Source organism: Sinocyclocheilus grahami, unplaced genomic scaffold, assembly GCF_001515645.1.
Source record: "Sinocyclocheilus grahami isolate Dianchi unplaced genomic scaffold, SAMN03320097.WGS_v1.1 scaffold95.1, whole genome shotgun sequence".
Taxonomy (NCBI): Eukaryota; Metazoa; Chordata; class Actinopteri; order Cypriniformes; family Cyprinidae; genus Sinocyclocheilus; species Sinocyclocheilus grahami.
Window position 1 is genome coordinate 2,059,562 of NW_015505274.1, and position 25,296 is coordinate 2,084,857.

At 39.6% G+C, this 25,296-nt stretch overlaps 2 protein-coding genes across 4 annotated transcripts in view; both read right to left on the reverse strand.

Moving 5' to 3' along the window:
• LOC107587678 (transmembrane protein 211-like) overlaps positions 1-14,942 on the reverse strand; it is a 207,229-nt gene extending 192,287 nt beyond the window's left edge. The window contains exons 1-2 of the mRNA XM_016275548.1: positions 14,921-14,942; positions 14,497-14,826 (exon numbers count right to left, since the gene is read on the reverse strand). Of these exons, the coding sequence (XP_016131034.1) occupies positions 14,497-14,808 (312 nt within the window). The 5' untranslated portion in view covers positions 14,809-14,826; positions 14,921-14,942. The remainder of the gene's footprint in view (positions 1-14,496; positions 14,827-14,920) is intronic.
• Positions 14,943-16,749: 1,807 nt separating this feature from the next.
• LOC107587677 (A-kinase anchor protein 10, mitochondrial-like) overlaps positions 16,750-25,296 on the reverse strand; it is a 27,491-nt gene continuing 18,944 nt past the window's right edge. Inside the window, exons 9-15 of one of the 3 annotated variants that reach the window (XM_016275547.1) lie at positions 21,885-22,029; positions 21,599-21,769; positions 21,367-21,476; positions 19,020-19,099; positions 18,679-18,731; positions 18,457-18,552; positions 16,750-17,338 (exon numbers count right to left, since the gene is read on the reverse strand). In XM_016275547.1, coding sequence (XP_016131033.1) covers positions 18,484-18,552; positions 18,679-18,731; positions 19,020-19,099; positions 21,367-21,476; positions 21,599-21,769; positions 21,885-22,029 — 628 coding nt within the window. In that variant the 3' untranslated portion in view covers positions 16,750-17,338; positions 18,457-18,483. Of the gene's footprint in view, positions 17,339-18,456; positions 18,553-18,678; positions 18,732-19,019; positions 19,103-21,366; positions 21,477-21,598; positions 21,770-21,884; positions 22,030-25,296 lie in introns of all 3 variants that reach the window. The other 2 variants (XM_016275546.1, XM_016275545.1) reach the window with 2 other exon arrangements.

Below are 25,296 nucleotides of genomic sequence, written 5' to 3' on the forward strand. Positions count from 1 at the left end.
GGACTATTCTTGTTTTTTGCCCGCCTTATGCCTGTCTGCCTTTAACTGACCCATGCCTGTTTTATGACCACGTCTCTGTCTTCTCCTAATAAAAAGCTTTGCATATGGATCCGCACATCTCACGTCTCGTCAGCCCCATAACACGTACCTCGTTCTCAACCACCCTCTATTACAGCGTCCCCAGTTACTCCAGTTAACTCCATTGCGACTTCTGTTTCTGCTTTTGACATCAGTAAGTATGTTAAACTTGTGCCTCCTTTCCGCAAAGGAAATGCTTATTTTGTAGCCTTTGAGTGAAGAGCTGGTAAGCTTAATTGGCCTAAAGATATGTGGGCATTGTTACTTCAATGTAGTCTCGTGGGTAAGGCGCAATAGGTTAGTTCAGCTTTAAGTTGAGGACTCGCTTGATTATGATGTGGTAAAATCAACAGCGCTTTGTGCATACTAATTAGTTCCCGAGCCGTATCGGCAGACGTTTCGCAGAGGTTTCTCATGCGAAGACATCCAAACAAACGTATGTTGAATTTGGAAGAAAGAAAAGAGCTTTGTTTGAGAAGTGGTGTTTGTCTAGTAAAACTGACACTTTTGAGCAACTTTGTGAATTAGTTTTGCTAGAAGATTTTAAAAAGAGCGTTCCTGACCAAGTTGTGCAGCACCTAAATGAGCAGAAGGTAACTACGCTTGCAGAAGCTCTGGTATTAGCCGATGAATTTGTGCTTACACACCGCAAAGTTTTTTTTCACAGGAGTTGCCTATTACTGGCTCTTCCGCTGAAAAGTTTGTGGTGGAGGAGTCTCCTTCTCAACTTTTCTCGTTCGGGGAACAACGGCGCTCGCCCTAAAATGAATGTTCGAAATTCTATGCGTCAGGGAGGCAGGCGGGTTTGTTTTTATTGTCTAGACCCTGGACATTTAATTTCGGATTGTAAAGAATGGAATAGAAAGAATGTATCAATGAAAACCAAAAGTGTTGCGCCTACACAGACACTTGCAGCGTCGCAAGAGGCTGAATTCTTTGGTTATGACTCTTTCATTCTAAATGGGCAGGTGTCCGTTTCTGAGTCTGAGTTGATGCCTATCTCTATTTTAAGAGATATTGGTTCCTGTCAGTCATTCATACTTGAAAGTGCCTTGCCTTTCTCTGAGCAGTTGCCTGTTGCTGGAGTAGATATTATTCTAGGAAATGACCTTGCAGGTGGCAGTTTTTTCTAGTCCAGGGCTCAAATTCAAAAGCTTCAAGAAGTTGTTAATCTTTCGGAGTCATTTTTAAATGCCGAATCTAAGGAAGTCTCCCCGAGCGCTGCAGCAAAAATGGCTGCCCACTGCTCCGGGTGTGTGTTCACGTTGTCTGTGTTCACTGCTGTGTGTGCACAGGGTTTGGATGGGTTAAATGCAGAGCACTAATTCCAAGTACGGGTCACCATAATTGGCCACATGTCACATCACGTCACGTTAAAATTAGCACATGAGAATCTTATGTCGGGTCATTTAGGAGTGACAAAAACTTTTCACCGCATTTCTAAATACTACTTTTGGCCCCTTCGTTTATCTGTTGCTAGTTTTTGTCGCTCTTGCGATGTGTGTCAGCGCATAGGAAAGCCTAATCAGAAGGTGCCTGCTGCCCCTTTGTATCCCATACCGGTAATAGAAGAGCTGTTTGAGCGACTCATTGTTGACTGCGTGGGCCTGCTGCCTAAGTCTAAATCGGGGCACCAGTATGTGTTAACAATTATGTGTGCAGCCACTAGGGTCCCAGAAGTCATTTCTTTGCGTTCGTTGAAAGCACAGGCAGTGGTAAGGGATTTGGCTAAGTTTTTTTACCACGTTTGGTCTACCATGAGTAATACAGAGTGATCAAGGAACTAATTTTACTTCTAAGACTTTTGCGCAAGTTTTGAAGGAATTAGGAATTGAGCATCGAGTTTCTAGTCCTTATCCGGAATCACTGGGAGCCTTGGAAAGGTTCCATTAAACCCTTAAAACTATGATTTGTGCATATTGCTTGCAGACATTAAAGGACTGGGTGGAAGGGCTGCCATTATTGTTGTTCACGGCCAAAGAAGCAGTTCAGGAGTCCTTGGGATTTAGTCCCGCGGAATTGGTGTTCGGGCAATATAACGAATAAATGATACAAATAACTAATACTAGCTACCAACGAAAAAACTCTTAAGGGTCGGATTACAGAGGACTCAGATAAGCTATAGCTTAGTCCTTGCAGTTCAGGAAACAGTGTTTCCGCAGCACCACTCAGAATGATTACACACACTATAATGCCATCATTTAACAACACTACACAACCAACTGTTTTCTGTGGCAGGAAACAGAGGACGGAACGGCACGACACCCGCAGCGGAGCTTCACGACGCGCACACTACAGAAGCTCTCCATCGCTGCTCTGCTTCCCAGCATTTAAACGCTCCGGCTCACCACGCAATCTCCTGCAGCTGGTCCCAATCAAGCGCTGCCAGAAGGGGAGAGGGAGAGGGAGAGAGAGAGAGCTGCGCACCATCCGTAGCACACAATACAACATATACAATACATAATGCAAATAAATAAAAAATAATAACTTCCGTCGAAGGACATAACACCCCCACCCTTAGTTACAAAACTCGATTTGTAAAAGATTACAATGTTTAATTCATGTCACCATAATAAAGGCAATTCAGTTTTCTCCAGCCCAAGCCCTGGACAGTGCATCAGCTACAACGTTTTCTGCACCTTTCTTATAACGTATGTCTAAATCAAACTCTTGTAAAATCAGTGCCCATCTCATTAAACGTTGGTTGGAGTTTGACATACGAGACAGATATGTTAAAGGGTTATGATCTGTGTACACTATAATTCGATTACCAGAGTTTAGGTACACTTCGAAGTGTTGGAGAGCTAGAAGTAACGCCAGTGCCTCTTTTTCTATAGTGCTATAGTTCTGTTGACACTTAGTTAACTTTTTAGAGAAGTAACTGACAGGATGTTCAATGCCAGCGTCATCAGCTTGCATTAGCCCCGCACCGGCGCTGCGAGCACTTGCATCAACATGCAAAGTAAAAGGCAAAGCGAACCTTGGGGCAGACAGGATTGGAGCATTGCACAGCAAATCTTTCGCAGAGCAAAAGGCGGACTCACACTTTTCACCCCACATGAATTTTCGATCAGTGCTAAGGAGATCGGTAAGGGACACAACCACTGTGGAGAAGTTCTTACAGAACCCCCTGTAATAACCGGTCATTCCTAAAAAACGTCATAATTCGCGTTTATTAGTACGTGATGGGAACTCAGCAAAAGCTTCAACTTTTGCACTTACAGGTTTTACCTGGCCCTGCCCAACTAGTTTCCTGAGGTAAGTAACTACAGCCTTCGCAAATTCACACTTACTGAGGTTAAGTGTCAACGATGCCTCAGCTAAGCACTTCAAGACTGAATTCAGGATGCATAAGTGGTCATCCCACGACATGGAGTAAACCACTACGTCACCGAGATAGACTTCACAGTTCTGTACTTCAGACAACAGTCTGCATTAATCATTGGAATGCAGCAGGTGCGTTTCGCATTCCAAAGGCCATCACCGTATATTGCATGAACGCGTCAGGCATGACAAAAGCGGAGATCTCGGAAGCACGCGGTGTTAACGGCACCTGCCAATAACCTTTGAGAAGGTCAAGCTTGGTTACATAACGTGCAGAGCCCACTCGGTCGACACAGTCTTCCATTCTGGGAAGAGGGAAAGAGTCAGCTTTAGTTATATTATTTACCTTGCGAAAATCAGTACAGAACCGAAGGGAGCCGTCAGATTTGGGCACAAGAATGCAACCATTATGCACCAAATACTCTACCTCATCCTTCATTACCTGACGTTTACACGGGTTAACTCTGTAAGCATGCTGTTTTATGGGCGTGCTTTGACCCACATCGATGTCATGCACCAACACATTAGTTTGAGAGGGAACATCGTTAAACAAAGTGGGATACTTGTTAACCAATTCAAATAATAATCTCATTGTGGTGTTCCTCAGACAGATATGAGAGATAAGTCGGCAGTGTGGACAGAATGGCAGAGTTTGAAAGCCTCCCACAAGAGGTTTGAGCATCTTTGCCAATTAAACCATCTACCTCCGGCATATAACCAGCAGGCAGACCAACAACATTCATTGCAAACACACTGTTAGCTATAGGGTTAACACCAGATCCATTTCGGTCAACAGTCGCTTTCAGCTTATTTATGTGGCAGACCCTGCTTGTACGTCGTCGATCGGGAGTGAGAACAGTGTAATTCGTATCACTCAGTTTCTTTTCTATTTTATATGGGCCAGTAAATCGAGCATGCATGGGAGAACTGGGTACAGCCAACAACACGAGTACGGAATCTCCAGGTTGAAAACTACGAGCAACAATCTTCCTGTCATACCTAGTTTTCGTCTTGGCTTGAGTGTCGGAAAGATGCTGCTTAGAGACATCCCAAGCTTTATGGAGATGCTCACGGAACGTACTCACATACTCCAGGATTGGCACATGGGGAGAATCTTTAGAAAGGAACTGTTCATGGATTAACTTCAAAGGTCCCCGAACTGTATGTCCGAACACAAGTTCGGCGAGGCTGAACCCTAAGGACTCTTGCACAGTGCTTCTTACAGCCAGCATTAAAAGGGGCAATCCATCCACCCAGTCTTTACCGGTTTCGATACAATACGTGCGCAGCATTGACTTGATGGAAGTGCTCGAGCGCACCTTCCAACTCTGGATGATATGCGCTTGACATTTCATGTTGTACTTGCAGTTCTTTCACCAACTGTTCGAACATGTTTGAGGTAAAATTCGTTCCCCGATCTGTTTGAATTACTTTTGGTAACCCAAACATAGAGCAGAACTTAACCAATTCTTTAATCACTGCTTTTGTGGTGATAGAACGCAGAGGCAAGGCTTCCGGGTTGCGCCTAGCTGTACACATTATTGTGAGGATATATTGGTGACCGGACTTTAGGCAAGGGGCCTATGCAATCAAGGATGAGTCTTTCGAAAGGCTCTCCTATAACAGGAATAGGTTGAAGCGGAGCTTGAGGAATCACCTGATTAGGCTTACCCGCAAGTTGGCAGACGCGACAAGACCGAACAAAAGCAGACACTGAAGACTTCATACTCGGCCAAAAGAAATGCCTAGCGATACGATCATGTACGGGAAGACTTTGGTTCCAGCCAAATCATTACCTAGGATCATGTCTACACCCTCCACAGGTAATTGTGAATGCACACTGATACTCACCAAACCAGAAATAAAGTCAGATTTCAAATTGATAGTGTGCAGTGGACTGAAGTGCAGCCCATTTCGATACCACGAATGAGCACATTGTTACGGTGTACGATTTTGACGAGAACGGCAGCGTATTTTCCAGTATGATTGACTGGGCGGATCCTGTATCCCTCAACATTACAATAGGTCTAGGATCAGACGAATCATCTGGGAGTGCTACTGTACACATTTGCAGAAACGAGGAACAGAGGTAAGAGAGGTAAATGCTACCCCTTTAGGCTTACCACTGCTTTCTGCTGCCGAGCTTTACAATTTGAGATCAAGTGGCCAGGATCAAGGCAATAGAAACAAACTCTTTTTCTATCGGGCCGTTTTGATGCATTTTTCAGCTCACTCGCAGGCCTGAAAGAGCTGTTCCCTCTATCTTTCCCTACATCCACGGTGGAGAGAACTTTTGGAATGCGCACAGGGAAAAATACGGTTTTATGCGTGAGCACAAATTCATCTGCCAGAATGGCAGCATCAGACAGTTTAGAGACCTTCTGCTCCTTTAAATGCACTACAATGCCCTCCTGCAGGCAGTTTTTAAAATCCTCCAGCAAAATCAGTTCTTGCAAATCCTCAAGTGTTGTAATTTTGGTAGAGAAACACCACTTCTCAAACAAAACTTTCTTTTCACGAGCAAACTCCACGAACGTTTGCTTGGCTGTCTACGAACAAGCCCTGAACTTCTGCCAATACGCCTCCAGTACCAGTTCATAAGCTCGCAAAACAGCCAGTTTCACAACGTCATAATATAGTGAATCTTCAATTGGCAAAGCCGCACAAACTTCTTGGGCTTTGCCAACAAGATTGCATTGCAACAGCAATGCCCAAATATCTCTGGACCATTTTAATTTAGCCACGACCCGTTCAAAAACCACAAAGTACGAGTCCACTTCGGTTTCACGGAATGGAGGTACAAGTTTAATGTACTTACCTACATCGAAGTCAGGTTGCCCAACCTCAGAACTACTGGAAGGGGGCCTAGTGCACGGTGGTGGGACTGGTTTACTACGCAGCATTTGAGCTTCCAGATCTAGTTTTCATAGCCTGATATCCCGATCAGACTTTATCTCCAACTCTCTTAATCGGAGCAACCATGTTTCATGTTCCTGTTTCTTTAATGCGAGATCTAATTCCTTTAAACAAACAGTTACCATCGGGTCTGCTACCTGCGGAGCTTTTTCATCGCCTACCGAATTTGCATCGTCAGATGCGAACTCTTCATCAGTCTCTGACTCGGGACCTTCTGTTACAACATGTCCAGGTAAAACGCCTGCTTCCACTAACTTATCGTACAACTCGTCCTTAATGACTTGTTTCTTTTGCTCTTTAGGAACAATTAAATTATAAAATTTCCGCTATCAAAATTAAATATTTTTTCCTACACCGATCAAATTCTTCTAAAGTGGGCGAGAGAGTAAATTGAATTAAATCGAATTCCATATTAAACCATATAAATTTCTTCCCCTACCGAAAGTTCAAAAACAGCCAAGCAAAAATGGTTAAGTAACGAATAGAATAAACGGACGGATGGACGAGCCCCCAATTGTCATGACCCGACCAGTCTAGGGTTGGTAAGGCCGATGACAAGAATAAAATTAAAGAAATAATTTAATAATAATAATTTAGCTCCAGCTCACAATGACCACAATAGAGGCTTATTCACAAGCGAAAGTTTGTTTATTACATCTTTAAATTGACGTTTGGAAGCACATCTCTTCGGAAGGGGATCCAGGCCAAAATAACAAACCAAAGGGAAACTAACTAAGGGTTTAGAGAAGCCCAAATTGCCTAACAAATAAAAATTCCCAAAAGAAATACAGAGGTCTTCCCTAACTCCCTCTCTGGCCAAAAAAACAGGAGAAAAACAATGTTCACAAGATAAATGGCAATCCCCAACCTACTGCTTCAGAAATAACGAATAGGGGTTTAGGGTCAGATTACAGAGGACTCAGATAGGCTATAGCTTAGTCCTTGCAGTTCAGGAAATGGTGTTTCCACAGCCCCACTCAGAATGGTTACACACACTATAACACCATAATTTAACAACACTACACAACCAACTGTTGTCTGGGGCAGGAGACAGAGGACGGAACGGCACGACACCTGCGGTGGAGCTTCACGACGCACACATTACAGAAGCTCTCCATCGCTGCTCTGCTTCCCAGCATTTAAACGCTCCGGCTCACCACGCAATCTCCTGCAGCTGGTCCCAATCAAGAGCTGCCAGAAGGGGAGAGGGAGAGGGAGAGAGCTGCACACAATCCGTAGCACACAATACAACATAAACAATACATAATGCAAATAAATAAAAATGATAACTTGCGTCGAAGGACGTAACAGTACTCATTTATTGACGAGTCGGCTGCTGTGCGGCCAACTGAATGCGCTGCTTCTCTGCCGCTCACTGCACAGAACAGACGCAAAATGTTAAATGAGACGAGCACTGCTAAAGTCATTCTCGTGTGTGTGTGTGTGTGTGTGTGTGTGTGTGTGTGTGTGTGTGTGAGACACGGGAGCTGATGGCAGGGGGCGGAGGATATTTGTGGCGGTCAATGTGGATATTGTGGATGAGTTCTTCTGTGTCATCCCGTTCTATTAGTTCTACAGATTCAGTTTCGGAACTTTCACGCTTAGTAACACATACAGCTGTTCCCTCACCACAGTGCAAAAGTGAAAACAGACCCCTTTCAAACAGTGTTGCATTCCGAACGTTGTTTAAGCGACATACACTACACAACCATTGCGGTATTGCGGTATTTTAAAAATTCATATCATAACAAAAATAAACACCGGTATTCGGTATGAACCGGTATACCGCCCAGCACTATAATGACGCATTCAGTTGTTGCTGGTGTTTGTATTTTTACTCCCTTTCTCTCTCTACCTGTGTGTCTGTGCTCGATAGGCTAATGATGATCAGCTGCGCTCATACACCTGAATGCGCTGTCCACATCCTGATTGGGCATGTTTGCTGGCTTCTAATAGCAGAGAGAGTGTGGAGGAAGGAGAGAGACATCGCGGCATTTGAGTTTATTCTGCTCTCCAAGCCCATGAGCGCTTATTGCGCTTGTTGTGTTCTTTGTTGGGTTGTCACAATGGTTCATGAGTTGATGATTTGCTTAATAATCAGTTAAGCTTGTGGGTAAGGTAGGGTGGAGGATACCCACATATACGTTTTCTCCTGTTAAATGGTTAGTTAGGGAGTGAGGGAAGTTATATGTTGTTTTGTTTATTTTCTTTAATGTATAGGTAATTTAATATTTTCCCCTTTTAGGTAGAGGTATTGTTTTTTTGGGGATTTTCTTTTGTTCGGGCCCTCCTCCCGAGGTAATGTTTCTTTGTTTGTATTTATTGTTATTTTTGTATTAATGTTATCCTTTTTGAATCCCTTGATTGAGTTCAAATTAAAAGGCACCCAAGCCGTTTTCAAACTCAAATCTGTGGTTGGTTGTGATTTCTGGGCCTGGAGAGCTGGAGATCCTCAAAGTCTTTCCACTATTTATTGTTCGTCGTTCCCATTTACCCCTAGACCAAAAGAGAGGACGTAACAACTTTAAATGTCAAGACTTTCAATGTTAGCTTGAAGTTTTTAATAAAAGTTGTGAAAGACTTTAAGTTTGAAGATTTGGATGGATTTGCAATTTTGTAGTGGATGGATGGATGGATGGCTATGGAATACTGTTGTGGATGGATGTGGATGTAATTGAGACCGGCAGACAGACAGACAGATATGCAGTTCTGCAGTGTTTAAGATTAAACTACCAAGACTTTTGTGCTCAAAAATAGTTTATTCTGGTTTATGATGTTTTTGTGGCAACCAGGACTCTGATCACAGTTTCTCGACTCTATTGTGAGAACACAGTCTCTATTATTTACTGTTATCTGTCATGCCAGCATGCCATCCAATCCAAACTGTCGCCATATCTCTGCCACAGATGCTGACGCTGAGCTCTCTCATCCACAATCCTCTCACTGCTGTTCCCAAAGGAGTCCAAAACCATTTTAATATGTGCCGTGTATTATCAATAAACCACAGCCATATTAAATCCCATCAAACGCTGAACTCACAATGTCACTGTTCTGTTGCTCTTTATCGCATTCAGATGCTTTTGCTACAATTAAAGCTTCTTGTTTTGAGTTCCTGAGGGAACAAAACCTTGAGATGGTGAGGTCAGTGTAGAGAGCACTCATGGCGAGAACTGCTCTGACCTGATAAGCGGTCAAAGGCCTTAATTCTCATTATTGACATATTTAAGGATGTCATGTTTGTGAAATAAACTGGAGAAATCCCAGTACTTTTCTCTCCAGGTAACATTACAATATTCATCCTTGCAAAACAGCTGAAAATGCAGTGTTTACACCTTGTATTAACATCTTGATGGACCGGGTTACAAAAGTAAGTGTATAGTCCAAATGCTTCTTAGAATTCATTGTGATCTTTTCACTGAGAAGTTCAGGATTGCACAAAACAATATATATAAAATATTTTACAAGTTTTAATATTCTATATAATAATAATAATATTTGGGTCAGTAAGATTTTTGCAAAGAAAGTAACATTTATTTCACAATAAATTCATCAAAAGCAATAGTAAAGTCATTTAGAATATTACAAAAGATTTCTATTTCAAATAAATGCTGTTCATTTGAAGTTTTTTTTAAAGAAAATCCTGACATATACAGTATGTATCATGGTTTTCACAAAAATATTAAGCAGCACAACTCTTTTCAACATTGATAATAATAAGAAATGTTACTTGAGCACCAAATCAGCATATTATAATTATTTCTGAATGATCATGTGAGATTGTGGTAATGCTTCCACAAAAAAATCAGCTTTGCATCACATAAATTAAATTTTATAATATATTAATATACAAAATTATTTTAAAGTGTAGTAATGTTTCATAATATTACTGTTTTTACTCTATTTTGATCAAATAAATGCAGCCTTGGTGAGCATAAGAGACTGCTAAAACTGTATACATAGGAGATACAGTTGAGACAACAATTGAGAAGAGTGATCTGACTTTCCTGTCCTCTTGTGATTTGATCACCCGAGACGGATGTTAATACAAGTTGCAAACAAAAAAAGTGAATAAATGGGAGTGACATTAATTTGCTTTCCCATCCTCTCTGGACTTGATCTGATTGGTGGTAGTTTCTCCCCAGAGTCCTGCTCCACAAACACAACTCTTGTTGTGTTATATATCTCTTACCTTATCACTGCAAGCTACCATCACACACAAAAGGAGGATATCTCCATTAGCCAAAGGATTTGTTGAATTACTGAATGCCCGACAGGAACAAGAGAGCCATAAAGTTCTTCTCATAAATGGACTTATCCCTTAAGGAAACTGCAATATCTTTATAATAAAAAATTGCATTTAGATTTTGTTTTGTATGTTTGTATATGTTTTATATTTTTACTTAGAACTAAAACAGAAAAAAATAACTTTCTCAGTTTTATTTTAATAGAGAATGCACATTACAAATTCTTCAAGGACTATGTAAACTTATGTGCAGAACTGTACAGAGAAAGAAGGAGATCTCTAACTATGATCCTGTAAATCTGCATTGAGTAAAATCTTTGGGTCATGTACTGAGTGACTGACTTCGATCTGAAGGCTTCCTCCCCTTATGCTGCTCTGCTCTCTGTATAAATGCATGGAGCCGTGGTGTTGTATATCTCTCAGCCTGACAGCTGATCCGCTGGCCCCTGTGCCAGTTTAATATGTGGGTTCTCTCTGCTGGGACCGCCATGCTTCTGCTCTGCTCTATGTGCACTCTCTCTCATTCCAGCACTGAGAGGAAAAGAGAGGCAGAGTGAAAGAGGGAGAGAGAGAAACTAGGCCTCATCCATCATTTCATTAGACAGCAATGTGGCGGCCATGATAAAACTCGCAGCTTCGGTGGTTTGGTTCCGTGGCCTGAGAACCCTTAACAGGTTCAGATGCAGGAAATTACTGCTGCCTTCTCAAGATACAGACTACAAGGACCTCCAGAAAAAAGAGGGCATGTGTGCTTGTGAGAGAGCGAATGAAAAGTGTGAGAGAGGTGAGGAACCGCTCTGTGAACTGTGAGCCCATCCACTGCATTACATAGCTCATTTATATAGAATCTTAGACCAGATAGTTTCAAACTGGGGTCCAGGGCTTGGGGGTCTGTGAAAAATGTACAATCCTAAATCTGCAATATGCTAGCAATCACATAATTTACTACTTGGCACAAGCTGATTTGCCTCTGCTGAATCTGCAGCCAGAATCTCCAGACTGCTCAACTTTTAAATAGTCTGGTTCAGTGTTTTCTGTAAGCTGGTCCTGTAGCTTGCTATCAGAATTCCTCTGAAATCTTCCACCTCCCCCAGCACCACCTGTCTAGATCTGCTACGGGATTTATATGCCTAAACATGCAGCAGTAGCATATCTTACATACTCACAGCAGCGTGAGCTCCAAGACCAAATACATTAAGACTGTCATATCCATTAACATGGGCGACATTTGGAGAGAGAGAGAGAGAGAGAGAGAGAGAGAGAGAGAGAGAGAGGTACGGGTAACACTAAGGGAACAAGAGGAAGACTACGGTGTTCTGTATTATCTGAAATGTAAAAGGTCTGCTGAAAACAGGGCAGCACAGATGCTAAACTACATTACAATGGACTTTATGTATGTCCTTCTGGGACAACTGAAATAAAATAATGTATAAATTAAAATTTAATACCATGAAGAGGCTTGTGTAAGATGTATTTTTAGAGGCAGGGTAGGGACGCAGCTTAATTTAAAAACAACTGAAGTCAATGGAAAGCCTCCACAAAGCATTCAAAATATTATATAGTTTAAATATTATTTAGTTAAGTCTCTTTTTACTTAGATCTGAGTACAGTTAGTGACCTTGTTGAGATGTGTTAAACATCTCCATTTACTGCACTGCAGTTATCTTTTAGCTGTTTAGGAGCATCAACTGAGACATTACAGAGATCTCATTTGTGATTTTTCCTTCCTATGGGTTGTTTACCGACAACACAAATTTTGTCTTACACTCTTTAAAATAAAGGCATCTATGATTCCTTGAAGAGCCTTTAACATCCATGTAATCTTCCCATTTTACTAAAGGTTCTTTATAGTGGAAGTAGCTTCTTTAGATTATTAAAATGTTCTTCACACTAAAAAAATAGGTTTGTTTAAGAACTGTTCACTTAAATATTCTTTGGCGACCCCAAAATGGTTCCTCTATGACATGCAAAAAAAACAAAAAAAATGTTGGAACATTTGGAACATTATTTATTTTTAGGATACTGTCCTTAGAAATGTCATCCTCTTTGAAAATCATGACTAGAATCCAACATGTCTAAAGACCTCCTTCCATGACAATTTTTTTTTTATTGAATACTGATGGAGCAAGAATTAAAAAAAAAAAAAAACATCAGAACACAACTTTAGCGAATGGGTGTCTTCTTTACTTTCTGACATATTTCATAAATTTCTGTTCAATTAACAAAATGAACACTGTACAGAGCTACAATTTTAGCTCCCGCGTATTTCACACATAAATCTCCATTATGTCAGAAGCTGTCAATATGAGCCCACTTTGCACATCCATCACAATAAATCCACATTTCCCATGATTTCAATCGGTTTCAGTACAACAGGTGTTCTGGAAAGAGTTGTAGTGTTTTTGTTGCCAGGTAGTGTTTAAGGAGAAAATTACATCCTAGGGGCCTTTTACTCCAGGTGACCTTTAGCCTTATCATCCCTATCATAGTACAGTACATGTGAGAGGCTAAATCTTACAATGCTCAATATTTTAGGGTCAAACTGTTTCATAAAGTGAAAAAAGGACTATGATGAAGCTGCTACAGGCAGATGTTCCCCAAGAAAAATCAGCTCTGAATTGACAAACATTAGTGAGGACAGTCAGATAAAGCCTGATAAACACATACTCACTGTCTGACTAACCATTCCAGAAATCTTGAGCCTTATTTGACACAGTCCCCTTTGATTAGGTGTTGACCATTTTCAAGTGACCCAGCTTTAAGACACACCAGATCAATTTTAAACTTTACAAGTTTGTAAACTACAAAAGGAAATTTCAACAGGCTATGAAAAACTATGTTTTTATTTTTACCAGTAGGACTGTTCAGCATTTACTGGGATGGTCCCATTTCGACTCTTGTTTTATGGGCTTTCAATTCTTGAAAAAGACAGATGCACTTTGCTGCTAAGAATAGACCTGTGTAAAACTCTTATGTCCTGCACTGAGATAAGAAACGGATGCTCTTCTTTCCCCATCAAAAACAAGGAACGTGCCAAGAGCCATCTATGCCATGTAGTTATCTATTTTACTTTCACAATCCATGTTTTTTTTTTAAAGCAAGAGTGTATAAAAATATAAGGGAGCGATGATTCAATTAGGACAAAAGGAAAATCTTGTAAAAGGAAACTTCTTCACACTATATGGTTTTGTCTTTGTTAAAACATTCATTATATGTCCTAGAATAAAGATCTTAATATGGACTTGAACAACCAACCAAGAGGTACAATCTAATTTGGTATATTGCATGATGATGTGGATTCTTGATATAGTGTGTGTGATAGTATTGACAATTGTTTCACTTTTTTGAGATTGCCTTCAAGAGGATAAGTTGAATAAGCATTGGAGTTGCTAACAAAAGTGTCAAATAACTTTCAGTGTAAGCAAATTCAAACATATCCATTCTTTCTGATTTAGATTTTTAGAAGTTAAATCTACTCGCATTATGTTAAACAAAATCTTAAAATGACATTTTTGTGATGTTTCTTTTCTTTCTTTTTAGTTAAAAAACCGCAACATTGCATTTCCTTGATGTTAACACTTTTTATTAATTTATAATGAGGAATTTAAAATGTCTGGCTGGAGAACAGGCTCAAACTCTTACATTTCAACTCTTCAGAGATGTCAAAAGTATGATGGTTTTATAATTTAAAAGAAACGTTTCATCTGTTTGAATTTATTCTTTACAACTAGAAAATGTTCACATGAAATATTTGTCTTTAAAATCAAAGCCTAGGACAGAAAAGTCCCGCTATGTGTGAGCTTAAGACTGATGCTGTAATTCCGCAGGTCAGGCTTTATTCAAAAGTTGCGGTGTCCTCAATTTTTATAGCTAATACATTTCATACTGTTATGAGTTAGTGCATGTTTATATGCATATATCCATATCCAGCCTACCTGCCAAGAGCTTGAAGGAATCTCTTGAAATTTGCCCAGCCCGCCAAAGGTGTAACATCTGTACATATGATCCTGAGACTCGGAGCAGTGCCACAAGAGCCCGAAACTCACTGCGTCCTTGTTTTTCAGGTGCTCCTTCACTATCCAAGCGGGAGAGATGAAACTAAAACTGCAAAGCGCGACCAGGGCGGAGGACAGGAGCACCCAAAAACACCCGACACAGCTGAACATCCTCACGGCAACGTGGGGCAACGAGACCGGAGACAGATCGATTCCCAGCCCTTTCCAATTCCGATCAAACAGCGCGTGCATCTGGAGCACGCTCACTCACTGTGTGACATTAGACGAGCACCAATAATCACATAAACACGTGAGTTAAAGATGCGTTAAGACAGATGCACTAGTGAGCATAAGCACGCGTAACTTTTCAATTACATGTAATTCCAGCACGATCCAGTTCAATAGAAAAGATATTCCAGTTCATCTGAGAGGAAGCAGGTGCAGGACAAAAGACAAGCGTCCGTCACACCCAGAGCTCAAGCACTCAGAACTGCCACCAGCAGGTGCTCACTATGTAGCAAGATCTGAATCCGCTCTGTCTGCGCTACTCACAGCCCACATACCACCACCACCACCATCATCATCATCATCTTCCTCGGCTCTCGCTGCAGGAGTGAGAGCACAAACTTGCTCAAACCCCAGTCGCATGGATGTGGGCGTCACCGCCACTGCGAAGGTGTTCAAACTTGTTTTTGATTCATGAAAATCTGAATCACACACTTTTTTTTTTCAAACCCTCAAACGTGTAATAAACTCATGCCATCATTATAATTTCACGCTCTGAGTTTCGTTACCTTACCTAACCTTAACATCCTCGCACTGATAAAAGCACATTATTAAATATGAGATGAACAAGTATAATTCAACAACACGAATGAATAAAAAACGTAAACAACAACAAATCAGGTATTATTTACGTTTACTTTCACTTTGTTTTACGTTTTATCTCGTATTAAGATTCTGAAGGAGGCCTATTTTTAAAAATGTAAGTGTCTTACGCTGCCCTCTGGTGGTGGTTTACCGCGCGGGGCACTTTTCACTTGTAATATAAAAAATTAACAAATATTGAGCATCAAACTTATTTATTTTTAGTTATGCTCAGCTTTCTTTTGCAAGAATGTAAAATGATTTAAAATCCTGAAAAATGCTTTTAAAATGCTTAAAAGTGAAAGACTGAAAAAATTTAATTAAAACAAAGGGAAACTGAATGGGAAAATCATAACTTTAAAAAACAGGCACACTACAAACTAATAAGTAATGTCACTCCAAAACTCACTAGCCAATGAGAACCTGTATCTGTAAGACAACTTTTCTGCTCAGTGAAAAGGAAAAGTGCCTTTTTTTAATGTTCCCAGAAAACATGGTAATGGTTTGTGTTTTGGGTTCCACATTTTCTCCAGCATACTGAAAAATTACTACCATGGTGTGATTTCTGAGAAGGCGTAATAAAATATCTTATCAAACTTTTCCAGCCAAACTCCCTCTTCTTCATTCATTTCTATGCATTGTGTTTATATATTGGCACAAATCCAATTTCAAAGTGCAAATCAATAAGTCCTGCCTACACAGGTATCTGTAAAACGCTTGTTCAATCGAACCCATAAACAAAAACAAAAGACAAACACTGCATCAAGAGGCGTTTCAACAATATATGTATTTAAATCAAACACATTTAAATATATTATAGATTAAGCACACATATACATCAGAAAACATATTAGTGGTACATAGTACCAAAAGTCTTTTTCCTGTTTCTCGTCCACATCTCAATGAGGTCCAAAGCAATAACTTCATGTCCAATTACACGTTTCAAGGGGAACGGTCATCATTGAGATTTGCTTAGACAGAGTTTGACATATCATACAAAAAAAAAAAAAGACAATCACCATAAAAATAACTAACATTAATATATGGTGGTAAACCAGGAATCCACATTTATACAGAACAGGGATAAACATTGCCCTAGCAGTTCAGTTTGTATATCTCTAAGTCTAGAATCAGATCTGGACAAGGTTCTAGAGGGAGTCAGGGAACATTTTCCAGGCCCAAGTTCATTAGTTCAGTCACTTCAGGTCCATGAGAAAGGGACTGAACAGTCTCAGACACTGGCTGACTTATGTCAACTATGGCATACCGTAAATCTGTAAATAAAACTGTACGTAGCCACCTTGGATATTTATGCATTTTTGTTTTTGTTTGTTTTTACTAAAACAGGCCTAAGCACTTCATAGCCATTCTTTTAAAATGTGAACAAAAAAGAAAGATAAAAGAGAAGTCCGAGATAAGAACTAAGATAAGGAAGGAAATATTTAAGTCACAGCCACATTGTAGTTCCTGTTCAGATTCTTGTGCACTTCCTGTTGGTCGACATGGTAAACAGCTAAACGCAACAGTTTGAAAATCTTGAAAGTCTTGTTCTGAATGTTGAGATTTTGCTCTGTTCGTCTGCTGTGCGACAGCTCTCGCTTGTTTGTTTACAGGTTTATTCATTTCTGTAGCTGAAGTCATTACACTCCTCTTCAAATAATAAACAAGTCCTTCTGAGTGCTAGAAATGATGGGGTGGATCATACAGAAAACTTATTTTGGCTATTAGTGTGCATATCTAAACACTCACACTCTCACACACAAACACATGCAGGAAGTCATGGAATGCCTCTTTCAGGTCCTCACTGATATGTTAATGTGTTCGTCTTCTGGTCGTTTGCTTCTCCAGTCATTATGCAGAGGGGCGACAGGAGGGAGGGTAGGAGCTGCTTCCACACTGAACGAGAGGGTCATAGCTGATGAAAACAGAACAGGTCACCTTTCATACAGAAATCTATAACTGAAAAATAACCAGCCACTGCACTTCCAGAAGTAGTCCTGTCATTCTAAAATAAGCTTAAATTGGCTACTAATCCCAGAACCGCCAGACAATGACCACAGGGTTAGTTCACCCAGTAATGAAAACTCTGGCATAATTGTCTCACTCCACCTTGTTCCAAACCTGCATAACTTTCTTCTAAGGAACCTAAATGGAGATGTTCAGCAGAATAATGAGGCTACAAGGAAAAATGTCCATTTCGGCATATTTAAACTTGCCTTATTGTGGTTTGCGGAGGCATCCACACAGTAAATGAAGTAAGGGATAATGTACTAACAACTGGTTATAGCAAAATAAACCTGGCCAGGTGATAACAACTGACACAATGTACATTATCCCATGTATTACGTGACTAAAATAAGTTTAAACATGACAAAAATCTAAGGGATAATGTATTGTACAGTCATACCACTTCTTACACAGCTTTTCATGTCCACTTCAAATCATTTTAACATCTCACCGGTCAACAAATAAATAAATAAATGAAACAAATACTCCGTTTTGGCCATAAGTGTTTTGGAGCACCAAAAGCATTGATCAAAACAGTGACATTCAATTAGCACTTCCCTGATGATGCATTTTGACTGTCTGTCTATTTCATGCACAAAATGTGGATAAGCTATAAGAGGTAGACATGTCAGCATTGTGGAGATATGTATCTGCTGAAATATTGAGAGGCGACTCATTGTGAAAGAGCTTTACTAAACTGATTTAATTTGTTGCCTGAGAACACAACACCCTGAACGGCATACCAAGCTGAATTATGCAAATATAACAGAAATTAATAACTGGACATGTATTTTAGTTTTTTGGCCAAATTAAAACTTTAATTTTGGTTTTGCTAAAACATTCATTTTGGCGCATCACTATATAAAAAAAAGAGAAGCATAAAAATTCTGAGGAATTGCCTTTGTTTTCCATAGAAGAAAGTAAGTCTGGGTTTGGAACGACATGAATAAATTACAGAATTTTCATTTTTCAAATTGAAGTTCAAGAAACAAATCTTTAGGAATGCAAAGACAAAATAATTTGTACTTTTGTTGACTTCACTTCAGGGCTTCCCTAGTGTCCCTGCTGCATGACGTCATTGACGATCATCTTTGCGATCTTCCATGCCATCTCTTCTTGTGCCTAACACACCAAAAACAAAGATAGTACATATCATGAACTATAACAAGCTTAAATCCATTTCCATTCAATAAAAAGACATTAGAGAAGATGCCACACATAATCTGAATGAAATAAGCAGGTGCACACCTCATCGGAGTTTCCTTGCACCCATTTCTTCATTGCTTGAGAAAACATGGAACCTGATAGAAAGGAAATAAAGAAAGAAAGAGAGTGAGTGAGCTGGACAGAGCAGTGAATCCTGCTTTTCACTGCTCTTCACCCCACATCACCGGCTAGTTATCGCCATGGCAACACTCTCTGCTCTCAAACTGAAGACATCAAGAGCACTTCAGCAGAAGTCATAACTAAGAGCCAACTCGCACAATACAAAACATGTGCAAGTGCGTGTCAGTGTGAGATAGAGGAGAAAAAAGTCTTCAAGAGCAAGAGTGAGTGTGTGTGTGAGTGTGTGTGTGTGTGTGTCTTACCCTTGGATTTCTTCACATCTGGTTCTGGCTCGGCCTCTCTGATGAACTGGCCCAGCTCATTCACCTTCCCAAAGGTCATTCTTCTGAGATGAAAGCAAGAAAAGCTGAATTTGGATCTGAATCCAGTATTTTGTGCATAACACCAGGTTTCAAAAATAAGAATCTTTTTCTGTTGGCCCAGGCGGATCACAAAAAATGGTACATTATATTTCTAGCTCATTTTTTATATGCCAGAAAAAAATAGTGCTTTTTCAACTATGTCAGCTAGTGAGAAAATATTACTTTGATGTATAAAATGTTCAACTTTTAGTGTTGCACGATCAGTGTTGGGCAGTAACGCGTTACTGTCATTTGATTACTTTTTTAGTAACGGAGTAATTTAACAAAATTATTTTCGTTATAATTTTCAAAATATTAATTAGAGTATAGTTACAAGCAGAGATCTCTATACGTTACTGCCGCGTTACATTGCTGACAGAATGCAGTGTCGAGTCAAGTGCCAGTGGATTAGAGACCTACTCTCCCGCGAGACCCAACACAACAGAGTGCTGATGGGTGACAAGATGGGTGAGTGCTGGTGCGGGCGGGTAGACACACTCGTGTGTGTGCGGGATGCGGGAGAATAAAATGATTCACGGGACTCACGCAAAATAGAAATATATAAACATAAAATATCTAAACAAATAAATTGTTATTCATCTATTTCTCAAAAGCAACACAAACTAATATAAATATAAACGATTAACAGGTGCAAGCGTATGCAGAGTTTCTATTTAGGCTATAATACGTGTTTGCAGCGTTGAGCAATGCAGTGCTGAAATTTGCGTGCTCACGAATCCTCTCATTATAACACACGAATTGTAGACATTATGAAAGATTCATTATGCATATATTTATTGTGTTATAACAGAAATTTGTGAGATTGCGATGAACTGAGATGTCTTTTAAAGATTATAAATGCAGCGCTCTTTGCTGGCATTCTGCCATGCCAAACCATGCACGCAGCAGTCACTTGCTTTAGTTAAAAATAACAGTGTTCTGTGAATGTTGATGCTTTAATAACAAATATTTATCGGGAGCATGTTGCTGGGATTTCATAAATTTCATGGAGAAAAAAAGTAACGTAACTAGTAATGTAACTAATTACTAATTACTTTTGAAATAAAGTAATCAGAACAGTAACGCGATTACTTTTAAAAGGAGTAATCAGTAATTTGATTACATTTTCAGAGTAACTTGCCCAACACTGTGCACGATATACCGGTACTAAAAAGGTATCATAATACCCTGCTTTTAAAAACGGTACGATTCTGCATTTTACTAGTGCTGATACTTTATGAATGCGTTTTAATAAGAGCCATATTTCCTATGTTGCATCGATGTGCTGCAGCAGCGCAGTATGTGTGTATACAGCTCACTGCATGCACATTAAGTGCAATAAACCTTGAAAAGGAACTTGTGCAGTACTCGGGCGTTTTCACACACCCGAAGCGCGTGCACAGAAAGCTACCTCTCTTACAGACAGCATGCGATAGCAAATTCAGATCGCTTTCACAAATTATTGCACAAGTTACCATCTTGACTTATGACTTAAGTGAACATAAACAGATGAGAAAGAAAACGCATGTGTATCAATTAATTGGATCCATGCAATCTGTTTCAAACAACATGAGTTTCATATGTAATCAAACAACAAAAGAAAAAGAAAAATCACTCACTGATCTTGACTAACTTCGGTAGCTTTAATAAGGATCAATGTATATTTAATTTATACAGTTAAGACTATGCTGTGCTTTATTTTTACATTTTGATTACTTTATTCATTTTCTGAAATGAATGGCTTTAACCTTTTAACTAACTTACCAATGTTGCAAAGATCTATACATACCAGATACCAGTAGGCTTGGTAGTTGCTCACCATAGAAGTGGTACTGTGGCCATTTTTTTAAGGGGGATGAAATGCTCATAAAGAAGGGCAGGCACACACTGGTCATGTGAAAGATTTCTTTTTTTTTTCCATTAAATGATAAAATAACTATAAGCTTAATTTGGATCATCTATTATTCAATTACTTTTCCTTTTGTATTATGTTTTGTCTTGGTATCGTTTCAGTAGCAGTATTGAGATATTTTAGTCAAGTATCGTATCGAAGTCAAAATTTTGGAATCGTGACAACACTATTCAACTTTGCAAGGCATAGAAACATATCCATGATCAACGAATGTTTGATGTAATGATGGTCTTGGAACATCCCTTTTGTCTAACCTTAAAGACGTTTATGGTATTTCAATCTGAGGTCCCATGATGGGAAGGAAGTGTAGTACGAAGGTTTCAAACCCTGACTCACCCAGCATATGGTCTCTGATAGAGAGACTCAGGGTCCAGACTGGCGATGTCCACCGTTATCGCCTCATCAAAGTTCTTCAGGATCTTGACTGCCGCTTTTTTAGATCCTTGCTGAGAACATCAGGACAAAGTTACCCATACTTTCAACCATATTTTTGAAGAGTCCTAGAATTATTATGAAAAACAAGAGCAATGTGGCTTTTTGGGAGACCATCAAACCAGTGATCAATCACCTGGGCTTGTGACCCTTCCATGACGCTAGAGTTGCGGTCGCCTTCTGGGGTCCAGCCCTGGTTCGGAGTGTTGGCATTTCCTCCAGTAAACTCGTCCACCCGTACGGAGTTGATAAGGTCACTCAAATACTTGTAGTAAAGGTTGCTTGACAGAAAGCCTGGCATGTATACCTGAGGTTGAGAAAACAAGTAAACTTCAACAGGATTTTCTTTCCTAATACAAAGCTTCCACCTTCATAATTGTTTGCACATTTTTATATAAAAGTGTTGCAGCGACATAACCCACCTTCTCCATGGTGGTCCAGGCCTGTCTTATTGGAGTGTTGAAGCAGTCTGGGAGAGGTCCGCCTTCTCTACAGATATTGGATTCAATCTCCATCCGTACAGAGTCACCAAAACCCAACGGATTTGTGGCTTGGAGTGAAAAATACCTAAGCAGATCATATGAACTGTCACGTCTTCTGACTGCTAAAAGTACTGGCTATGATGTTGCCACATCTTAAACACTAGAGAGGCATGTGCATAATTGCATAGTGTCAAAATCGACAGGCATGCGAGTTGTCTGAATGACTAGTCAGTCATATGGAAGCTCTGTATAAAAATGCTGATTTGGGATCATGTCAACCATGAACCAATCAGACATGTTTACTAAAGGGTGCCAACATGCACTACCATTCACAAGTCTGGGGTCAGTAAGAGTTTCAACAAGGATGCATTCAATTTATAAAACAAAAAAAATGACAGTTAAGACATTTATAAATGTTACAAAGGATTTCTATTTTAAATAAATGCTGTTCTTTTCAACTTTCTATTTATTAAAGCATCCTGAAAAAATGGAGGAATGACTGCTGAAAACTCAGCTTTGCCATAACAGGAATAAATTACATTTTAAAAAATATTAAAGAGGTGGTTGATTGCGATTTCACCTTTTTAACCTTAGTTGGTGTGTAATGTTGCTGTTTGAGCATAAACAATATCTGCAAAGTTACAAAGCTGAAAGTTCAATGCAAACGGAGATATCGTCTTTTTAAATTCTGGCAGTTTAATGCCTACAAAAATGGCTTGTAGGGACTACAACGAGTTACTTCCCGGGTTTGTGATGTAACAAACCCAGATAAACCCCGCCCTCGGGAAAAGGCAGCAAAGGGGGCGAGGCCATGCTGCGCTGCTTTAGAGAGAAGGAAGAGAAAACTAGAGGTGCACGTTAGGGCTGCAAGGCTAATCGAATGCGATTGTCATGCGCATTTTGATAGTAATGCCGGTTCTGTAATCAGCAGGAAATCATCATCACGTGCTTTCAGATGGAGCAGAATTTACTACACAGAGCCGTAGTTCACTGACAAGTTACGCAAAAATATCGCAGACAATTTTATTGCGCAATTCTGAAATCGAAGAAATTGTTTGCGATAATGACAGCTGTTTGCATAGCTTCTCAGTGAACTACGGCTCTGTGAAGTAAATGCTGCTCCATCTGAAAGCATGTGACGTGTGTTTATTAGTCACGTTGAATCAATGAAAGCAGCTGAATCTTCTGTTTATTCAGCTGCAGCGATAGGCATTTCCCGGGTTTCTTCTGCAAGACGTATTTGGAGTTTCAGCGCGAGAGCGCCCTCTGGCCTTTGGATGGAGATTTACTGCTGATCACAGAACCGTGCTTCACTGAAAGATACGCATGACAATCGTAGCTTCTGTCGAATAGCGATCTCGATTCCATTTCGATTTATCGTGCAGCCCTAGTGCACGTAAAAATCTATTCATATATATGAATCGCGATTCTGTCTTCTAACGATTCTAATGGATTCACAAGTCCGCTGTCAAATCACTAGCCAATTTGGCGGGTTCTTTTCGTAAATTATATTCACTCATTCATTTCTTGGGGAAGTTCAAATACTAGTAATAGCAGGTTTAGCGCAAATACTGAACTCGTGAGACATCATGACATTATCGAGTATATTGCAAAAGCTAAATAAAACACACCTACAGAGGCACGCATACACGACGAGATGAAGTCTGGTTAGACCAACACAGGATTTAGTGCGCGTGCGCTTTTATAGTGCGCTCTTTCTCTGCATGATTCAGTCTATTAATATGCATTAACAATGATCACATACTTCAAGATAAGGAGGCAGAAAATTTATATATTTATATCAGTTCATATAGTTAATCAATATCACACGAAGAGTGCCGTTTTTTCTTAAAAAATCAGCATGGTTATAAATGTGATATTTATTTTATACAACAGTTCAATAAACAATAAGTTAATATCTAGAGACTTACGTTTTAGACACCATATTGGCTGTTTTTGCGCTATTTCTGTGCTATTTCGCCAACAAAAAAACATTTCAAACACAGCCACAGTACTGTTTTGCGTCTCTGAGCAACATGACGTTGTTTTGTTTCTGAATGAATAAACCGTGTAAATGATTTGGTTCAATCACAATGACTCACTTAAACTTGCTGCCACCTACTGGCGGTTTTAATTTCACATTTAAAGTATCTTTTAATTTTTTTAATAATTTCAAATATCAGTATTCAACATTTCATGTTTTAAATATCAAAACATTATTTATGCATTTGTAACTGCAGTTTAAAGCATTCCATGTCCCTCTAAGCTGCATTAACATGTGCAAATGCATCTAAATGCCACTTCATATGCAACTTCTGCAAAGATGAATTTTATTGATACTGATTTAATTTGATTAGTAACAGCCTAAATGTATTATTATTATAATTGACTGATTAAATGTAAGAATTTGACTCGAAAGATGATGTACACTTTTAGAAAAAAATGGTTTTATAAAGGTAAGAATGCCCATAAAAGTTCAAAATCAATTAAAAAATACTGGAAAAGATTAATTTCTATCACTGCTGTGAACTGACCACACAGAATATGAAGAATATCAAAAATTTTAGGAGTCAGCTGTCCACGGTAGTCCTTAAGATATCAGCACAATAACACACTCAGCAAAATATCGTCTAATTATCTTTATCGATAAAATCACAGAAAATATTGAGATATTATTTTTTGTCAATATCGCACACCCCTAGTACTGACAAAATGATTTGCAACGGTCGCTTTGTCACGCCCAGTGTAGACGGCCTCAAACTGTTAGTTTATTTCTGTCTTTTTTTTTTTGGCTAGTAGAAGTTATGAATGGCCGGTATCTTAAAAATTTAGTAGCCAAATTGGTTGGTGAGTGAAAAAGTTCATTTCAATCCCTGGATATAACCGTTTTTGGATCTGTTTTTAGTTGTTTTAATACTACAATTGATTGCTTCTGTTGTCCTCATTTGTAAGTCGCTTAGTATAAAAGCATCTGCTAAATAAATAATACTAAATAAATAAATAAAATAAACCGTATATTAAAAGCTAACATAAGCAGTAGCATTTACGAATAACAGCATATCTAAAAGTACGAGACAACAACAAACAAAAAACATAGGCCTACCATTAAAAGCCGTGCTTGCACAGGTTTTGCACGATCCTCTTCACCAATATCCTCTGCATCTCAATCGGGCTCAAACTGATAAGCGATATTAAAGACGCCGTTGTTTACAATACAACCGGAGCACATGTCGCTGAGGTGAGGGGCGGGAAGGAACGGGAGGTGAGGGGCGCACTAGAGGCGGTTTAGCCAATCACAACACACTGTGCCAGCTAACCAATCAGAGCCCATCACCTATTTCTGAGGGCGGGG